The sequence below is a fragment of the Lissotriton helveticus genome, chromosome 7, assembly GCF_964261635.1.
Source record: "Lissotriton helveticus chromosome 7, aLisHel1.1, whole genome shotgun sequence".
In the NCBI taxonomy this organism is placed as follows: domain Eukaryota; kingdom Metazoa; phylum Chordata; class Amphibia; order Caudata; family Salamandridae; genus Lissotriton; species Lissotriton helveticus.
In genome coordinates this window covers 557,117,222-557,139,018 of record NC_136068.1, presented here as the reverse complement: position 1 = coordinate 557,139,018, position 21,797 = coordinate 557,117,222, and the positions used below count along the sequence as shown (strand labels likewise).

At 46.9% G+C, this 21,797-nt stretch overlaps 1 protein-coding gene across 1 annotated transcript in view; it reads right to left on the bottom strand.

Annotated features, from left to right (window-relative positions):
• Nucleotides 1–21,797, bottom strand: part of LOC144766887 (3-oxoacyl-[acyl-carrier-protein] reductase FabG-like) — a 164,669-nt gene that overhangs the window by 17,029 nt on the left and 125,843 nt on the right. The window contains exon 5 of the mRNA XM_078650593.1: nucleotides 5,468–5,537. Within this exon, the coding sequence (XP_078506719.1) occupies nucleotides 5,468–5,537 (70 nt within the window). The remainder of the gene's footprint in view (nucleotides 1–5,467; nucleotides 5,538–21,797) is intronic.

Here is a 21,797-nt window from a genome sequence, read left to right as displayed (position 1 = left end):
GTCTTCACCCCTAACTCGGTACCCAATGGTGAAAGATTTTTTCTACCTACCTCTAACCATGTATTCAATTGTGGCAGATCTATCCTGCCCATGCCCATATTGAACCCTATCCCTAATGGTGATATTTTTTCCCCACCTACCCCTAATTTCGTTCCCAATGGGGATAGTTTTTTCCCACCTATCCATGGGATAGTTTACCAAGTCCCGGTCCAGAACAAGTACCAGTCCCTGAGTTTCTTGGACCAGAACGATTGACATCAGATGGGTCCTGGGACCTGGAGGGACGTTACCTTGAGTACCACATCAAATAATCAAAGTGAGGAGAGAGTGGCTATCCAGAGCCCATTTACTGCCACCATGGGTAATTTGAGTAGTGTGACTGCAGTTCACTGTGTGAATGAGATTGTTGAAGAACCGGTGAATGTTACAGGTAGGCATATAGATGGGCCTGTGGAATGTCCGAAGTGCCAAGGGTAATAGTACTAACAATGTCCATGGTATTGCTAACTATCATCATACTGTGGGGATTTCTATTGCCAGCTGGAATATTGCTGGATGGGCATCTAAAGTACATAAAATGGAGTGGGAGGGTATTGTTAGGTCTTATGACATTTTATGTTTACAGGAGACGTGGTGTGTTGAGAAACCTAGCCTTGAAGGGCACACTTGCTATAGCCTAGAAGCCTCTGAAACTAGGCATGGCAGGGCAAAGGGAGGACTTCTTTTTCTTATTGCAGTAAACTTAAAGTTGACTATCGTTAAACATTTGTTAGTTGAACCACACTCACAAATCCTTTGGGTACGTTTACTGGATGGCACAGATGTGCTTTTAATACATTTTTATAACAACATTTTTAACAATTCCCGGCACAAAGTTATAGATGAGTTATTATGTGCCCTCATGAAGCTGGTAAGCGAAGCAAAATGCATTTTTACTTACATTTGGCTGGGGGATTTTAATTTAACAGTTTGTAGTTTATCCTCTTCCAGGGTTTGTGGGATCCTAACTAATAGCGGGGAGAGTATGTCGCATTTCCCTCATAATGCCTACGGAGAGTCAATCAATAGCATTATGGCTTCGTATGATTTAGAGCTATTGAGTACTGTACAGGAGGGTAGTGAGTGTTCCATCCCCACCTTTACTGGTCGGAATGCGGGCTCCACTATCGACCACATCATGGTTTCGTCTAGTTTGGTACCGCACTGTTTAATTAAAGTAAGGGATACATCCTCTTTGAGTGACCACAATTGTGTTACCATGCATATTACCACGTGGAAGTGTAGAACTGAACTGCCCACTAGAGTGCTGGCCAATATAGAGCCACATAGGACCAACGGGACCAGGCTGAGATGGAAAGGGGAAAAATCAGCTACAGTGGAATCCATAATCATAAATAAATGCCTGACGGACATTGACATTATTTTGTCCCCAGGCTGCATGCCTGTTCATGTTATGACCCATTTTCTTAATATTAATAATGTCATTAACAACATCTTCACGGGGAATAAATCGGGTAGAGGAGAGAAAGGGATTGGATGGTTTGACCATGCCTGCACGTCCCTTCTCTCGCAACTTAAACATGCTCTAGCCCACACCCCTAGGGATAATGATAGAGTCAGACTTCTGAGAATTGATTATAAAAAGGCGCTATCCAAAAGAAAGAAGGAGTTACGGCAGGAAGCCTGGGATCACCTTAGCCAGTCAGCAGAAACTGTCGATAGTCGCCTGTTTTGGTCCACTGTTAACTCCCCTTTCCTTCAAGACGATAAAATCCCCCATCTTTCATCTAATGTGGGCAGTGAGGACTGGGTTAACCATTTCTCGGCGATCTTTCAAGATAACACTCTGTCGTCCAATGAGCATATGCTATGGCCCGTGGTGCCTCTTGACATCTCTCTGGGGGAGGTGGAGATTAGTATTAAAACCAGTAAGGGGGGGAAGGCTCAGGGGCCAGATGGAGTCCCGATAGATGTATACAGGGCTCAACCGCAGCTTTGGGGACCAATACTTACCTTGGCACTCAATGCTGCGGGAACCACCATGATTCCACCGACCTGGGGTGACTCTATTATTGTCCCTATTTATAAAAAAGGGGACAAAGCACTAGCCTGTAACTACCGGCCGATTAGCCTGCTCGATTCATCAGTAAAAATCATGAGCAGAGTACTGCTTTCCAGATTAGAAGAGTGGGCAGATGAGAACGGGATTCTTGCCAATACTCAATATGGGTTCAGGAAGGGAAGAGGGACCCTAGATCAGTGCCTGAATCTAGAATTATTGATTGGCAAGTACACTAGAGCTAAGCCCGGTAATATTTATCTTTGCTTTGCTGACCTAAGCAGTGCTTTTGAATTAGTTAATCATTCACTTCTGTGGTCAGTTTTGCTAGACATGGGTGCCCCTAAAGAAATAATTTTTTTCCTTGCCAGACTATATAGCAAGTTACAAACATGTGTCCGGCATGGTGCTAGCGGGGAGTGCACTAGTAATTTTAATGTGAAACGGGGAATTAGGCAAGGGTGCGTCCTTGCGCCCCTGTTGTTCACCCTTTTTGTTAATGGGGTTGAAGCCGCCCTGATGACTGTTAAGGCTGATGCTCCACAGGTTGCCGGGGACAGTGTCCCAGTTCTGCTGTATGCAGACGACGCGGTGCTCCTGTCACGGACACCTGTTGGTCTGCAGCGTCTGATGGACAAGTTCACCGAATTTATTGGGAGCAGGAGACTGCTGATCAATAAGAAAAAAAACCATACAATGACCTGTGGAACAAATGCAGGCAAAAGCCATTCCTTTTTTATAGATGGGGATAAAGTACAGCATGTGAATAGTTTCTGTTACCTGGGGGTAACTTTCACTAGTGATGGCAGCTGGGGGCAAGAACTAACAAATGTTCGTACTAAAATGAGTAAAAGTTCTTATGGCATTTTTAAATTCGCGTCTAAGCTGGGGGATAGGCGAATCAAGGATATGATGGAAATCTACAAGGCACGAAGTGTATCCATCGCCCTTTATGGGGCGGGGCTCTGGGGTTACTGCAATATTGAGCGTTTGCAGACAGAAGAAAATAACTTCCTTAAGAAATTATTGTGCCTCCCTAAATCTGCCCCTACAGAGTTGATTCACAAAGAGGTTGGGGTCTCTTACCTGAGTGAACTTGCTTCACTTAGGCATTTGTTGCTTTACCGAGCCATTTGGCTCAAGGAAGAGACTGAGTTCAATCAACTTGTAATTAGGGACTGCCTTGGACTAGACAATTGTTTGCAGATACCATGGCTTAAATATGTTATAGATTGTTACAAAAGTATCTTTGGTATTAATTTGTTGCTAGATCACTGTCCCCCTAGAGGTCTTGCCAAACAAGACATGAAAAACTCTTTTAAGTCTTACAGAACCCATAAACGCTCAGCTGTGAGTAATTCTCTCGTTACTGTTAATACTTATAATAAATATATTGTTACTGAGGGATTCCAGAATTACCTGAGCATGGTAACTAGGCCTGCACATAGATTTGTACTGACTAGACTAAGAGTTGGAACTGCTCATGTACTGGTGGCCTTCCCACATCCAAAAAAGCATCCGGTTGGCCCCTGCCCCTGCGATGGGCATTCGAAACAAAGCACAGTGCACTTTATGCTCATTTGCACCCTGTTCAAGAACGTTAGGATATCCTTTTTAAAACCAATATTTCTCAAGTATGGTGTTTTTAATGTGGAGGATGCAATGTGTTTGTTGTACAACTTGGACCGCCCCGACATATGTTTTTATATTGCCAGTTTTATTTGTAAATCCATGACTTTTAGGAAAAGTATGATCTTTTAATCATTGCTTGTATTTTTATCTTGTTGCATGTTGTTCTGCTTTTATGGTTACTATTCTTAATGACCGAATAAAGCTTCATGAACTGAACTGAACTGGCAGCCATTATCAGTACTGTGGTCCCTAGCAACTATTTTAGATGGTAGCAATTCACAGGCAGAAAACGGACTTAAAACCTCAATGCAAGCATCAGGTTTGGCACCAGGCCGTACCCGGCAGCCAGACTTGGCTGTGTGCAGCAAGGATTGGTCACCCGTGGAGAGTGGGGCACATGGACAGGCTACAGACTAGGCCGTGGCGCCTTTCCGGGCTAACACGAGCACGGTACGGGCTGCTCCTGAGGTGGACACCGGGCTATTTGAAAAATATACTACATATTGAAGCAGATACATTTTGGAAGTTTGAGAGGAGGAGAAATAGTGAACCATTTACAGCCATTGAAGTATTCCATGTCCTTGATTGGCCGGTGCAATACTATCCCCCCGCTACACTGGACCGGTGCTATATATGTCCTGTTAGAATAAAGACAATTTGCGAGGAATAGAGGCTCTTGAACTTTTTAATTGCAATCCAAGGAATAATTCATGGGGTCTAATTGCTTAAGACGCTGAGAGTGGTGTCAGCACTTGGCTGAGGAGTGCTTTGCATATTCGGGTTCTATATTTAGACATGCATATTAGTACCAATATAGAATGCTCTTGTACCTATTGTTTGAGTGTGTATTTTTCCCTTACCGGGTGGAGTGGCCTTGATTCTGGCACTATACCGGGCAGGTCCTGATGAAGGTGGCATTTTATCAGCTTGCAGCCACCGAAACGCGTCGACCAGTGCCCTGAGAACATCCTGCCTTTATGCAGTTCTTGTCTTTGGTCATCCCAATTACTTTGTCATTCTGTAATTGTGTTCCCCAGATATGTTATGTATGTGAAGGCTTGTCTGGATATGTGGGAGTTGTTTTTGAATGGGTTGTTGTGATGCTGCTGTTTGTCTCTGTCCGGGTCTTTTTGATTTGATTGATGTATTGTTTTTTCATTTGTGCTGATTTGTGACTTAACTATGTTGAAACATGTTATAAAAAATATTTATAGATTTGTATATTTATGAAAACATATTTGGTAAAAGAAATGAAAATAAAAAAATTATATTTTTTAGATCTGTTGTAATTATTTTTGTTGAGTGGGTTCACACATTGGTCTGGGCGCTCACAGTGCTCACTTGGATTAACTCCATTGTATAATAACTTGGGTCATGAGGGAAACTACTTTTCTAGCTTGGCGCCAGCCCCTGCAGTGTACAGTGGGATTGGCTGTCGGCAATGCGTTGGCTGCAGGTCAGCTAAAAGGCAGGCACAACTTAATAGGGGCTACTATAAGGTTTCAATATAAATATGCAAATATGTTGTTGTATATAACGCTAAGGAAAGCAGGTGGAACAATCATATGCACAAGCAGGAAAGCACACAGGTCTCAAAACTGTCTGTTTGAAACTACAAGACACTCACTGGCTTAAAAGAAAAAGTGTAATACAATCTAAAACAGATAAACAGGACTTTGTATATATACTCTTGATCAGAAACAGACATTTGGGAGTATACGTGAATGCATGAGGGTTAGTACGACTGTGAAATGTTTTGTGGAATCCCTTACTCACCGAGAGCCGCACACCTCGTCAGTTGATCTATGGCTGATTTTGACATGCAGTAGGCCAGAACTCCAGGAAACTACAAAGGAAAGAAAGATATCCAACATAAATGTCATTATCAAGACTGATGTTACTACAGCAGAAATTATATACCATTAAGAATATTTTTGTACTTCCTCAAATTTACTATTTGGATGTATGCAAGACTGTTTACCCAAACAGATGTTGAGGAAGGGAAGATTTACAAAGATTTAGAAAGTCACAATGCGAAAAGGAATCCTTTTATATTGAAAAGGAGGTTGCAAAATATTCCTTCAGGAGTACAGAGAGAGGCACTCTGGCGAGGATAAAGAGAGTTTCTTTTGTTGCTTCCTCTTCCAGCGGTTAATGCTTGATCTCTGGCAATAATTTGAATATTACACCCTCTAGAACAAATTTAATGTGGAGATGCTTCCTTCTAGTCTTCGTTCTCCCAAATGTAATATTGGGACGCTGGTCTGATGCGGTTCCAGTAAATCAGCTGACACAATCTTTAGCTTAAGGGCCAATGCCTTGAACACAATACATTGTCTAACATTCAAGATCAATTTGATTTATTGACAATGATTTGACAGGAATTGTGCATAGATATTTCATTATATACCTTGTATAACACTTTATCCCTATTCATCCATGATTCCCAGACCTTCTCAAGCTCTTATGGGGAATCCTCTCCCTTCATAAAGGATCTTCTCTGTTGCTATTCACCTGCCCTTGTGATGGCCTCACTCTTCCATTGTTAGTGGAGATGACGGCCCCATTGTCTTCCTATATCTCTTTTTATTTGTAAAGCCACTGGTTTAAGAACTGTTTTTGGTATCTGTTTCCCGCTTACGTCCCATGCTCCCAGGAGTTTGGGCGGCCTTTCAATTCCAGGGAAGTGCCCCATGTCGTCTCTACTTTCCAATCTGTCTCCAGTATTTTACTATAATTGGGCGACTCCACAATATAATAAGGCCGTTTACCTCTAAGCCACAGGTACACAGTTCACTAAATAGCCCCCCCCCAATAAAATGTTGCTGAACCCTAGTGTACTAAACGTCAATAAAGAATTGGAAGGAATGAGCGAAGGATTTTAGTTGTCTAGTCTAAAGTCTGCTCTGTTCGGGTGTTGACACGTTCTGTTAACAAATTCTGAAAGGTGTTAAATTAATGAGTAACTGCCTTCTTTAACTAAAACGGCTATAGTAGTGGACACATTTTTTCATTTTAAACAGAAATGTGGAGGAAATTGATTATGCTGTGCAACCCGTCAGCTGATCACAAGGAGTCAGTGAGACTTTTTATGATCTGTGGCCCCTTACCTTCACTTGATAGAAGCCCTTGAGGTCGGGGTGACCAGAAACTTTGAATGTGGTTTACACAACGAGGAAATATGTTCGAGGGCCATTTTTAAAGCTGAGTGTTTTTCCTTCCAGTAATGCACATTTTTATTGGCACAGCGTGTTCCAGTAAGTCTGTATTTAGCAGAATCGGGAAGAAGTGAATGATGCTGCACTGTCTGCAGTCTTCAATATATGGCTCCCTCTTTTGACCAGTGCACAATACTGTGAAGTATTATATAGTGTCAATGGACGTAGCAGACACTACATGTTTGTGGGGTGCTGGGACAGTCATGGGGACTTTCAATTGACCCTATACAAATTGCCCGTGGTCTGTGAACTACAGATTGCGATTAACGAACAAGTTACTTACCTTCAATAACGATATATCTGTAAGAAACATTAGTTATTGATAGATTCCTTACCTTAGAATAACCCCCTGGCGTAAGACTGGATCCGGAAAGCTTTCGTCAGCAGTACCCCCACGCGCCGTTAGGCGTTGTTGTACTGCTCCGCATACATCATTGGTGTCGTCGTCGTAGAGATGACGTCACTGGAGCTACTTAGCCGCGCCCACGCACGCTGCCGTAAGTTCTGTGCAAAACTTTCCGCGCCAGGAACGCAGAGCCATGCACGATACCGACTACTGGTGCTGATGAAAAAGGGTTCAGGCAGATCAGGTCGTTTTACCCCTTTTCTAGGTTTGCCCGGCGTTAGCCGCTTCTCACCCAACTCACGATTACCAAATAAAGAGGCAGGCGCTGGAGACTGGAAGGCAGGAAACAGGAGTTTATTTCCGACGGAACAGAACACGTCAAATCAGACAACAGGGTATCTTCTCGAGGTGCTCTAACAAGTTTCTCTACGGCTCCGTCTTTTATACACAGGTTTATGATGTACAAACATTCCTTATTGTAATAAAGACACTTTGAAGTACGAAAAGGCATGTTTGGAATCCCAGCTTCAGGCCTATTCCCATACCGGTCGCTCTGATGTTGTTTTCCCCTCCCAAATGTAACATGTGATTGTAATCTGCAGCCGGACGTCCCAACAGGACACGAGGGCAAGAGGGGGTGGTCAGATCTAAGGTTGGGCAGGCGATAAGATCACGTTTCGCTATGCGGGGCCGGAGGGGGTACATCCACGAGAGCTAGTTTTATGATATGGGACTGGGTCGAGAGGCCAGGTGTAGCGGGGGGGGGTCATCAGAAGAGAGGAAGGGTGTTCCTGGGAGGAATGCAGGGGTGTCGGTCAGATCTAGGGGTGTGAAGGCCTTGATCAATCACCGCTCCTCTGATGTGAAGCGAGGTCCTACTGTAGGGAGCAATAAACTGCATCTGTTGGACTAGGTGATGGCCTGGGATCAGGCCGGGCAATCGGGCAGGGAGGAAGAGGTTACCAAAAGGGCCTGTTCTATGGGTAGGATGAAAGAGCGAGGGGGCAGGGGTTCAGCACGGAGACAAGGTCGTGATTAGTGGTGCGTTTATGGCCCGAACAGGAGAGACCAGGGGCTGTCGGGGCGCGGGGGGGATACTTGCGAGGCTGGGGGGGGGAGAGAGAGAGAGAGAGAGAGATGCAGGCTATTGGCAGTGGGCAGAGAGGTCATGACACAAAGATGGCTACTGTCTATGTTCGTGATGGGGCCTAAAAGGGAACAAGATGGCGGGGCCACTGTGCCGTGACTTTCGCTTTACCTTCAACAGTGGCGAGGGTGAACATAAATGAACGCCGCTTATGTACATATACATTGTCATTTTCCACAGTCGCCGCTTTTTACATAAGATAGGTCATTTCCGTGTTTATCATAACTGACGGGGTGTACATATAGTCGTGTGTAGTCAATGAAATAGCGTTTGTCAATACTGGTGGACTTGCATATAACCGTGTGCAGTTGGTGCGACATACGAGGTGGAATACATATAAATTTACATTTGTCGTATTTAAAAAGTGACCGATGAAACATTTTACAGGCAAAAAGTGGTTGAGGGAGGAATTTAGTCCAATACAAGCAATTAGTCACGGGGGTGTAGAAAGTTCCGAAACAAAAAAAGGGGGGGGGTCTTCGTTATGGTGTCCTTTTTTTTGTTTGTAGCGAGCCATCCCTGGTAGGCTCTGGTAGTTCGTTTTCTTCCGTTGGCGCTGTTGAGCACCGGCGGTGGAGCTATAGGTCCAGCTCGGGTCCTTCTTTACACGTCGCAGGGTGTGATCTGTCCTTTGCCGTTAGGCCACAGTCCTGTTTCCTAACTAATCTCTCTTAAGGGTGCCTCATGCTGGGCACCTGCATTTCTTTCTCGGAGTCAAAATCCACGTGGAAAGGATAGAAGGGGGTTTTGTCGGATAATCGAGGGAGGAGAGGGCGGAGTGGGACCGGATCTTTGAGACGGACCAATGGAGCAAAAGGGTGATGCGCAGGCAGGTCCATCAATCGGGCTCAAAGGGGCGGGGACTTCTGGCACGCGTGGGTCAACAAGTAGAGGGCTTCAAGGCAGCCCTCCATTCCTTCATTTTCTGCGTTTGAGAGTGGTGCATCGTCCCGCGTCCCGTTGCTCTTCGGCTCCATCTTAGGTCGAGGTCACACGCGCCTCATGATCTGTGGCCAGGCTGTGCGTCACGTCCAGCCCCTCTCCTCCGGTGACTGTGTATCCTTGAATGGGTACAAAACAGGTTTTAGCGAACTGGCAAGAGAAGGCATTTATACATTTCAATTCCGTCCCAGATCTAGGTAGTTGGGGGTACGTTTCATCGGTCACGGTCAGGAGTTATCACTGTGGAGCATGTATACAGGCATGTCTACTGAGTTTGTACTAAGTCTATTTGGCGTTCATTCATGACGTATGTGGCTTTCTGACCCTAGCCCTGGCAGTCTTCTATCAACGTGAGAGAGAGGGATAGTGGCTAAACATTCTTTTCTCGGGGGGGGGGGGGGGAACAGTTAATCAGGGTCATCAGTTATACTTCGTGTTATGGAGCTGGGGCCAATCGGGAGAAAACGGGGACGTTTTGGACATCCGTACTTGGGTGCAAAGGGGTGGGGCAATCTGGGCATTGTTTCTAACGGTAAACAACAGGGAGGGACAATAGGAGGACAATATTTCTAAGGGTCCAGTGTGCGTGTCCCATCAGTCTATACAGCAAAAAGATGCACACAGTTCCCCAGGGGAATGGTATTAGTGCAGTGAAGTAAACTTTCTTCCTCTCTCTATGGGGTACAAAGATGTAGGTGTACCAAAGTGAAACAGGGAAGGGTATCCCTTTTCGGAACTAGGGATGCCTCACACAACAGGCTGGCTTAACGGCTGTTGTCATATCGCCAGCTAGTCGTCTCGTGTCATCATCGGCTTCCTGCTCCAACGTCAAGCCGGCGCTGCAATGCCTGACGGGTAGCACTCAGTGCTACGCTTTTGTGGAGATCTTTTGTTCCTGGCCGTTGAGCGAGTGGGTGTGAGGGCCCCTAGAGTGAGAAGTAGTGAGCGTGAGGGAAATGTGTGGATAAAAAAGGATGGTATAGTCTACTCCATTCAGTTTATTCATGTAGTTCACCACCTTATTAAAACAAGAGGGGTATTAGGACACACACGGTTAATAGAGATTGGTCCCGTTCAACCCTCATCTGTGAACAGGTCAACATGTTTCTTGCCCTATTGGCAATTCCTCAGGACCTAGGGTGTGCTCATAAACTTAATAATAAGCCCAAAAGGGGCTTAGGAGTGTGGGGGATACAACCTGTGTGGTTGCCGACTCCAGCAGGAAGAGTTCCTGGGTCGTAGGTCTACCCTGTGGGGAGAAAGATAAACATGAGCTGGTAATCAATCTCCGTCGACTTATCCATCGTTAAAAGTCATTGATTATATACAGGGGTATAAAGTGAAGAGAGAGGAGGAAGTATACTTAGTGACTAAGGGTATAACATAACATCGCTGCATATTAAAGTTATAGCAGACAACTAGTGTCTTAACCGAGTGGTTGTGGATGTGAGTAGTTAATTGGTAGGATCTAATGCCGACCGGCGTGCTAACAAGAAGGGGTTAGGGAAGAATACCAAGTTCAAATAGACTTACCCTCACTGGTGGGCATTAGTACCCCAAGGCTGTTCCCGTGGGACCTGCGTTGTGTGACATTTGTCTGAAAAGGTAGACAAGGAAGGTCCAGTCGGTACAGAAGGTAATTCATTATAGGGGTGGAATGTTGGATTGGGCCACCTGGTAGGAAGTCCGGGGTCAAGTGGACCACATCGGCCAAACCAACCGTGGTCTCGCCAAACACCCGATGGCCCCAGATTGTTCATACCTCCCAAGGTAGGTCGTAGCCTGGGTAGGGACCAAATAAGCAACCAGCGGGACCCCGCAATCACCACAGCGGTACCCCGCAGGACAACAGCGGTCCACGTGGTAGGGGAGGCTCCGAGTGCTACACTCCCCACCAACCCCAACACACACCCTCCCGAGCAACACATAATGCCACCAACGCGGTGTGACGGTAGGGTGGCGGGGGCCGGCGGCGTGTGTGCGCACGGACAAGCGCTTCATATCATCCCCCCTGGGGGAAGGGTAACTCCGGCGGACGGGGCCACGGAGGTGTTACCGGTCACCTACTCCCGCAATCAACCTCGGAGGGGGCAAAACCCTGGAGCCCTTGAGAGTCAGCTCGACGCACTGAGGCCTCACCCGAGGGTCCATTGAGCCCGACTGGCTCCGAGGCAACAAATCCCAGAGTACCGTCCACCTTACCTTGTTAGCGCAGTGAAGTGGCTTCTCCACCTAGTCCCACGCTTCGACGTGGTTTAACACGTAGAGCAGCCGTAGGTGTTTGATGGTAGCAAACTTTGTTAAATGGCCGGGCTGGGAGCCTAATACAGGGGCGTGTCTAACTTGGGGTTGCTGGGCAACAACCCGGCAACACTAGTGCGTCGAGATGACGTCAGTGCGTCTGGTTGTCGAAAGCGCACGCCATCTTTGAAAGGGGTTAGGAGAGCGGTATTGAGGTTAAGAAGGCAAGGTTGGCGGAAGGCTACCACTGAATAATTGGCTTTCTCGTATCGGTCATGTTGGACATTGGATCAATGACGGTGGAGGGCCGATCTTGCTAGTGTCAGGGAGCATATCAAGGTTGTTGAGTCTATAATGAGATTGGTTGTTGGGTAACTATGGTGGGTAGGTGTCAGTGGCGCTGTCTAGATTGCAGAGTGGCGGGAATAGCGCGCCATCTTGGAGTGGGACACAGAACTCCTGCAAGTGGACTTGTGTGAAGCACAGCTGTTATGGGAAACCCCTGACACAGCGTGACTGTAATGTCGCAGTTGGACATCAGTCAATGATCAGGGGAGTGGCTCATGGGTCAAGGAGGGTCAAGTGACTTTGTGTAATAGTCATACACGGATTGTATGTTGGTAATAGACAGACGGGTAGGTACCTCTCCTAGTGATCAAGGCTGTGGTTTGGCAACCCATACATAATAGTATGCTATCGGCAGGTTGGCATATATTGGCAATGGACAGGGTTTCATATCACGTAATTGGGAGATGAGTGTGCCTGGTGGCGATCTATCTCGATAGCATATTCCAGGGGACGGAATCATTTAGTCCCTCAGTGTCTAAGTGTAAGCGCTGCACCCATCTTTGTTCAATTCTATATAAGGCCTGTTGGTTTGATGAAGGATGCCATTCTAGAACAACCCATTTGATGTCTTCAGCCGCATGATCATGTTGGTGGCAGTGTTCATATAGGCGGGTATGTGTTTTCTTACATCGGATATTGCTGTTATGTTCCATGATGCGTACCTTCACCGTGCGGGTCGTCATTCCAATGTACTTCAGTCCGCAGGGACAGGTTAGCATGTAGACGCAGTTATTGCTGTTGCAGTTGGTGTGTCTGTTCAAATGCCACTTGAAAGTCTCTGAGAGCTGGACCGTTTTAGTTTGTGTGGTTTGGGGACAAACCACACAACTGCCACAGCGGTAATGTCCCGTGACAGGGGGCAAATCCCAAAGGGTATTCTGTGGACGAATGCTTGTCTTCTTGGGTCGAGTGTGGACTAATTGGTCCTTCAGGCTAGTTGTTCTTCTGAAGGCGAACCGGGGGCGGGGGATGTCCAAAGTCACAGAGTTCAAAATGCCCCAGTGCGTGTTCATTGTTTTCTTAATAAAAGAGGAATTTTTCGTGAAAGATGTTACACAGGTGATGATATCTTCTTTCTCCTTTGCGTGAGTTTCCAGGAGAGATTCTCTGTTGTTATTGAGGGCTCTCTTCATGGATTGTTTCAATAGTCTTGTCGGGTAGCCCCTCTCCTGAAGTTTATGTTGTAGGGAGTGCGCCTCACGTTGGTAATCAGAGGTAGCGGTGCAATTTCTACGAAGTCTAAGAAATTGCCCAAACGGTAGATTGTCCCTCAATGCCTTGGTGTGGTGGCTGTTATAGAGTAGGAGGCTGTTCCTATCAGTCTCTTTCTTGTAGAGGGTGGTGGTAATTCCTGTAGGGCCTAGTATGATTGTCAGATCAAGGAATGGTGTTGAGTCTTCAGCGATAGTCCCTGTGAATTTCAGAAAGGGATCTTGCTGGTTGATCCAGGTACAGAAGGGATTGCAGCTCGTCCGATCTCCTTTCCAAAAGATCAGGATGTCGTCTATGTAACGACGCCAAAGGGTTAGATTCTCGAGGAATAGGTTACGATCAGGAGAGTAGATGAAATAATTCTCGAACGTGGCCATATATATGCAAGCCACGCTCGGCGCGAAGGTAGAACCCATAGATGTCCCCCGGATCTGGTGATACAATTGTGATTCATATTTGAAAAAAATTTCAGTCAAATCTATATTGGCCAATTCCATGATAAAAGAGATCGGGGTAGGGGATGTCCATTCTTCCAATCTCAGAGTGGATTCCACTGCCTCTAAGGTTGCCTGTTGGGGGATGTTCGTGTACAAGGCTTCCACGTCTAAGGTCAGTAGGAAATCCACGTCTGTGCTACCGTCCATATCATTGATCAAGCGAAGGACATCTCTGGTGTCTTGGAGATAGGAGGGAATTTTCTTCACTACCGGTTGTAAAAAAACGTCACAAAACTGTGACAGCGGTTCCAGTAGAGAACCGATTCCAGAGACAATCGGTCTTCCGGGGACAGGGGTGATGCCTTTATGAATTTTGGGAAGTGTGTAAAAGTATGGTGTAATCGGATCCGGTGTTATGAGAAAATCAGCTTCCTTCCTTGTAATCCACTCATTGGTCTCCCCCTCAATCACTAGGCTCATGATGGAGGTGGCCAAGCGTTTAGTTGGGTCCACAGTGAGAGGCCTATAATGGGTAGTGTTGGAGAGTTGTCGTCTGCATTCAAGGTCGTAGTCGTGGCGGTCCTGTAAGACTGTGGCTCCCCCTTTATCTGCTTGTTTAATCACAATTGCGCCATCGTTGCCCAAAGTAACTGACACTTGTCTTTCCGCGTTCGTCAAGTTATGGAATTCTTTAATGTGCGGTTTCTGTTTGAGACTCGCAAGAACTGCTCGTTCGAAGGTCAGGACCTCTGGGGGGACCATGCCATCTGTTGGGGTGAAAGAAGACGGTTTCCTAAGACCGGAGTCTTGTTTGGGAGGTTCGGGTTTACCATCGAAGAAGGCTCGTAGACGTACCTTCCTGAAAAGATTCTTGATTTCAATAATTTCCTGGAAAATGTCTGGGGTGGGTGTGGGAACAAAACCCAAACCTTTCTCCAAAACGCTGGTTTCCACGGGGGTCAGGGTTCTCGTGGAGAGGTTGACAATTAAACTCTTCTCCCTCTGGTGGTGATGCTCCGTGTTTCCATCATGGTCTGTGGTGTCGGTTGGTCGGACCACTGGACACCTTTCTGCCCTCCTCGCTTGCGCCCTCTTCCTCTGCCCCAACCTCTGCCTCCACATAACTCCCCTTGTGGTTGATTCACTTTTGACCTCCTCCCCGATCACCCTCCTGACACTATGGAGGACATACCGGGCCTTAGCTTTGATGAGGATGCCATTGCCGAAGCATTGAGAGCAGCTCCATCTATACTGAACAATCCAACTGCCTCTGCTTCTGGCTCATCCAATGATGATTGGGCTACTCTCATGGAGCTGAAAAAAGAATTGATAAGGATCACGCTACACGGGGTGATGATGACGGAATACCTTAGATACAACATAGCCCCACAAGGACTGATTGTAAACATCATACCAAGATTGTTCCTGATAGATAAACAATTCAAAATGGACTGGTGCCAGGTGTCTTGGAAGTGCACTAAAGATTTACTATTCTTGATATCCCAAACAGCGAAACGTCTCGCGGATGCCCTGCAGGACAAAATCTCAAGCATAGAGGCTACGATGAAGAGTGCTGTTAATAAAAACAACAAAACCGCCTTCACCACTAAACTGGCCGACATTAACCAAGAAATGGCGGACCATCACGAATATCTGTTGAAACAGAAAACAGATAAGCTACAGAAAGACATTTCCAAATTTGATAAAGAGAAGGTTTATCCTTATCTCAAAGACGACTTCAAGAGTAAAAAGACCAACTATTCTTCAGATGACAACTCGGATGGGAGTAACAGACGAGGATCCACGAGTAGTGACTCCAGTGGAGGCCAAGCCCCCAGAAACAACCGGATCCAACACCACCCGAATTGGCAGCAAGGATACCAACAAGGACCAATGTTCCATGTTCCTTCTCACATGACACCCCCTTGGCAATATCCCTTCTTTCCACAGGGTCCACCACAATTCTACCCTCTGAATCCGCCACCTTTTCAAGGCAGAGGTTGGGGCAGAGGCAGAGGGCGCAAGCGAGGAGGGCAGAAAGGTGTCCAGTGGTCCGACCAACCGACACCACAGACCATGATGGAAACACGGAGCATCACCACCAGAGGGAGAAGAGTTTAATTGTCAACCTCTCCACGAGAACCCTGACCCCCGTGGAAACCAGCGTTTTGGAGAAAGGTTTGGGTTTTGTTCCCACACCCACCCCAGACAGTTTCCAGGAAATGATTGAAATCAAGAATCTTTTCAGGAAGGTACGTCTACGAGCCTTCTTCGATGGTAAACCCGAACCTCCCAAACAAGACTCTGGTCTTAGGAAACCGTCTTCTTTCACCCCAACAGATGGCATGGTCCCCCCAGAGGTCCTGACCTTCGAACGAGCAGTTCTTGCGAGTCTCAAACAGAAACCGCACATTAAACAATTCCATAACTTGACAAACGCGGAAAGACAGGCGTCAGTTACTTTGGGCAACGATGGCGCAATTGTGATTAAACAAGCAGATAAAGGGGGAGCCACAGTCTTACAGGACCGCCACGACTACGACCTTGAATGCAGACGACAACTCTCCAACACTACCCATTATGGGCCTCTCACTGTGGACCCAACTAAACGCTTGGCCCCCTCCATCATGAGCCTAGTGATTGAGGGGGAGACCAATGAGTGGATTACAAGGAAGGAAGCTGATTTTCTCATAACACCGGATCCGATTACACCATACTTTTACACACTTCCCAAAATTCATAAAGGCATCACCCCTGTCCCCGGAAGACCGATTGTCTCTGGAATCGGTTCTCTACTGGAACCGCTGTCACAGTTTTGTGACGTTTTTTTACAACCGGTAGTGAAGAAAATTCCCTCCTATCTCCAAGACACCAGAGATGTCCTTCGCTTGATCAATGATATGGACGGTAGCACAGACGTGGATTTCCTACTGACCTTAGACGTGGAAGCCTTGTACACGAACATCCCCCAACAGGCAACCTTAGAGGCAGTGGAATCCACTCTGAGATTGGAAGAATGGACATCCCCTACCCCGATCTCTTTTATCATGGAATTGGCCAATATAGCTTTGACTGAAATTTTTTTCAAATATGAATCACAATTGGATCACCAGATCCGGGGGACATCTATGGGTTCTACCTTCGCGCCGAGCGTGGCTTGCATATATAAATGGCCACGTTCGAGAATTATTTCATCTACTCTCCTGATCGTAACCCATTCCTCGAGAATCTAACCCTTTGGCGTCGTTACATAGACGACATCCTGATCTTTTGGAAAGGAGATCGGACGAGCTGCAATGCCTTCTGTACCTGGATCAACCAGCAAGCTCCCTTTCTGAAATTCACAGGGACTATCGCTGAAGACTCAACACCATTCCTTGATCTGACAATCATACTAGGCCCTACAGGAATTACCACCACCCTCTACAAGAAAGAGACTGATAGGAACAGCCTCCTACTCTATAACAGCCACCACACCAAGGCATTGAGGGACAATCTACCGTTTGGGCAATTTCTTAGACTTCGTAGAAATTGCACCGCTACCTCTGATTACCAACGTGAGGCGCACTCCCTACAACATAAACTTCAGGAGAGGGGCTACCCGACAAGACTATTGAAACAATCCATGAAGAGAGCCCTCAATAACAACAGAGAATCTCTCCTGGAAACTCACGCCAAGGAAAAAGAAGATATCATCACCTGTGTAACATCTTTCACGAAAAATTCCTCTTTTATTAAGAAAACAGTGAACACGCACTGGGGCATTTTGAACTCTGTGACTTTGGACATCCCCCGCCCCCGGTTCGCCTTCAGAAGAACAACTAGCCTGAAGGACCAATTAGTCCACACTCGACCCAAGAAGACAAGCATTCGTCCACAGAATACCCTTTGGGATTTGCCCCCTGTCACGGGACATTACCGCTGTGGCAGTTGTGTGGTTTGTCCCCAAACCACACAAACTAAAACGGTCCAGCTCTCAGAGACTTTCAAGTGGCATTTGAACAGACACACCAACTGCAACAGCAATAACTGCGTCTACATGCTAACCTGTCCCTGCGGACTGAAGTACATTGGAATGACGACCCGCACGGTGAAGGTACGCATCATGGAACATAACAGCAATATCCGATGTAAGAAAACACATACCCGCCTATATGAACACTGCCACCAACATGATCATGCGGCTGAAGACATCAAATGGGTTGTTCTAGAATGGCATCCTTCATCAAACCAACAGGCCTTATATAGAATTGAACAAAGATGGGTGCACCGCTTACACTTAGACACTGAGGGACTAAATGATTCCGTCCCCTGGAATATGCTATCGAGATAGATCGCCACCAGGCACACTCATCTCCCAATTACGTGATATGAAACCCTGTCCATTGCCAATATATGCCAACCTGCCGATAGCATACTATTATGTATGGGTTGCCAAACCACAGCCTTGATCACTAGGAGAGGTACCTACCCGTCTGTCTATTACCAACATACAATCCGTGTATGACTATTACACAAAGTCACTTGACCCTCCTTGACCCATGAGCCACTCCCCTGATCATTGACTGATGTCCAACTGCGACATTACAGTCACGCTGTGTCAGGGGTTTCCCATAACAGCTGTGCTTCACACAAGTCCACTTGCAGGAGTTCTGTGTCCCACTCCAAGATGGCGCGCTATTCCCGCCACTCTGCAATCTAGACAGCGCCACTGACACCTACCCACCATAGTTACCCAACAACCAATCTCATTATAGACTCAACAACCTTGATATGCGACACTAGCAAGATCGGCCCTCCACCGTCATTGATCCAATGTTCAACATGACCGATACGAGAAAGCCAATTATTCAGTGGTAGCCTTCCGCCAACCTTGCCTTCTTAACCTCAATACCGCTCTCCTAACCCCTTTCAAAGATGGCGTGCGCTTTCGACAACCAGACGCACTGACGTCATCTCGACGCACTAGTGTTGCCGGGTTGTTGCCCAGCAACCCCAAGTTAGACACGCCCCTGTATTAGGCTCCCAGCCCGGCCATTTAACAAAGTTTGCTACCATCAAACACCTACGGCTGCTCTATGTGTTAAACCACGTCGGAGCGTGGGACTAGGTGGAGAAGCCACTTCACTGCGCTAACGAGGTAAGGTGGACGGTACTCTGGGATTTGTTGCCTCGGAGCCAGTCGGGCTCAATGGACCCTCGGGTGAGGCCTCAGTGCGTCGAGCTGACTCTCAAGGGCTCCAGGGTTTTGCCCCCTCCGAGGTTGATTGCGGGAGTAGGTGACCGGTAACACCTCCGTGGCCCCGTCTGCCGGAGTTACCCTTCCCCCAGGGGGGATGATATGAAGCGCTTGTCCGTGCGCACACACGCCGCCGGCCCCCGCCACCCTACCGTCACACCGCGTTGGTGGCATTATGTGTTGCTCGGGAGGGTGTGTGTTGGGGTTGGTGGGGAGTGTAGCACTCGGAGCCTCCCCTACCACGTGGACCGCTGTTGTCCTGCGGGGTACCGCTGTGGTGATTGCGGGGTCCCGCTGGTTGCTTATTTGGTCCCTACCCAGGCTACGACCTACCTTGGGAGGTATGAACAATCTGGGGCCATCGGGTGTTTGGCGAGACCACGGTTGGTTTGGCCGATGTGGTCCACTTGACCCCGGACTTCCTACCAGGTGGCCCAATCCAACATTCCACCCCTATAATCAATTACCTTCTGTACCGACTGGACCTTCCTTGTCTACCTTTTCAGACAAATGTCACACAACGCAGGTCCCACGGGAACAGCCTTGGGGTACTAATGCCCACCAGTGAGGGTAAGTCTATTTGAACTTGGTATTCTTCCCTAACCCCTTCTTGTTAGCACGCCGGTCGGCGTTAGATCCTACTAATTAACTACTCACATCCACAACCACTCGGTTAAGACACTAGTTGTCTGCTATAACTTTAATATGCAGCGATGTTATGTTATACCCTTAGTCACTAAGTATACTTCCTCCTCTCTCTTCACTTTATACCCCTGTATATAATCAATGACTTTTAACGATGGATAAGTCGACAGAGATTGATTACCAGCTCATGTTTATCTTTCTCCCCACAGGGTAGACCTACGACCCAGGAACTCTTCCTGCTGGAGTCGGCAACCACACAGGTTGTATCCCCCACACTCCTAAGCCCCTTTTGGGCTTATTATTAAGTTTATGAGCACACCCTAGGTCCTGAAGAATTGCCAATAGGGCAAGAAACATGTTGACCTGTTCACAGATGAGGGTTGAACGGGACCAATCCCTATTAACCGTTTGTGTCCTAATACCCCTCTTGTTTTAATAAGGTGGTGAACTACATGAATAAACTGAATGGAGTAGACTATACCAACCTTTTTTATCCACACATTTCCCTCACGCTCACTACTTCTCACTCTAGGGGCCCTCACACCCACTCGCTCAACGGCCAGGAACAAAAGATCTCCACAAAAGCGTAGCACTGAGTGCTACCCGTCAGGCATTGCAGCGCCGGCTTGACATTGGAGCAGGAAGCCGATGATGACACGAGACGACTAGCTGGCGATATGACAACAGCCGTTAAGCCAGCCTGTTGTGTGAGGCATCCCTAGTTCCAAAAAGGGATACCCTTCCCTGTTTCACTTTGGTACACCTACATCTTTGTACCCCATAGACAGAGGAAGAAAGTTTACTTCACTGCACTAATACCATTCCCCTGGGGAACTGTGTGCATCTTTTTGCTGTATACATTGTTTCTAACGAGCTGAGAACAGAAAGCCACTGACATATAGTCCTCCTGTAAGAAGGCCAGATTAGGGGACTTCAGTCGTCTAACCTGTCCTTTCCTTTATAGCCAATTCAAGTTCCATCATTTTACAGAAAGGAGAGGTAGTAATATGGCAAATTACAATTGTTTTTGTTCCTGTCAATTTGCCGAACACCTTTGTGTTCGAAAACCAATTAGGCTCGTGCCGGCGGGGCACAACGTTACCACACAAAGGAAGAGGGAACAGGGGGGACCCTCGGAGGGAGAGTCGTCCGCATTTTAAATGAACTATTCGGTACACGTACAACATGAAGAGAGAGAAAAAGAGAGAGAGTGAGAGAGAAACGTGTACAATAATAGGCCATTTAATGCGCACACAACACAAAACAGTAGGGGTCATTTTATATAGAAACACAGACTGAGGGACAACGTAAATCCATATACTACGTACACATGAATTCAGGCGGGGGGTACATGTATTATATACAGAACTCAAGACAACACATAGAACAGTACTTGGCCAAAGATATTTCCTCCTGCATGCTGCGCATCCTTAGTATCCTATTTAATTCGCTTGGCTGTCTTTTGCTGTTGGCCTCTGTTGCAAATACTTACACTTTCGTCAATTGTTCGAGAACTAACCTGGTCGGGCTAGTACTTACGGTGGGATCTTTGAATCGTTGTTAGCGAATGGGTATCCAGGCTGAGGCAACAGAGGGTGTCAGTCGGGGGAACAATGGGCAGCTTCGAGTTTCATGTCCATGAGGGTGCAAGAAGGAGGTGGTAAATCTTAAACATTGACAATATTCTTAGTCTTCCAGGAAGAGGGTACTTGGGTAAACCTCACCCTGGAATAGCCCTGAACCTTCCCCTATTTAGTTATCGTATGAACCTACTCGTAGGTGCACGTCATTCTTGGTTGCATTATTCGGGGGCCGGTTGGAGTCATATTTTTGTCATACTGCAATAATCCGTCAGGTTTCTGTTTTGGCCCCCCCTTCCAGTCGTTGGGTTCCGAGAGAGATGGTCGTTTCTAAGTAAGGGTGTGTTATATCTATGTTTGCTCGTTGTGTATAGGCACCATGTTCAGACCCCCTTTTTCCCCATTCCATCGGTCGTTCGATCATCACTTAAGTCGTACAAAAAACATCTCTCTTATCAAGTCAACGCGTGCAACGTATATCTAGTCGAGTTATACACATCCGGTCATACACGCGTGCATTCATATCACCCAAGGTCGTCATGTCCTCAGGGGCAGTCCCCATGGATAATGTATCATTTGTCCAAGCGGAACCATGGCGCGTTGCTTAGGTCTTCTCCATACTTTAGTCGATGTTCCGATGTGACCTGCAGAAAGAAGGGGAAAAAGAAGGGGTGGGGGCAGCGTTTTAAGACACATCCGCGCGCATAAACCCAAAAGGCTTTTACTTACCACGAATTCGACCTATCTCCGC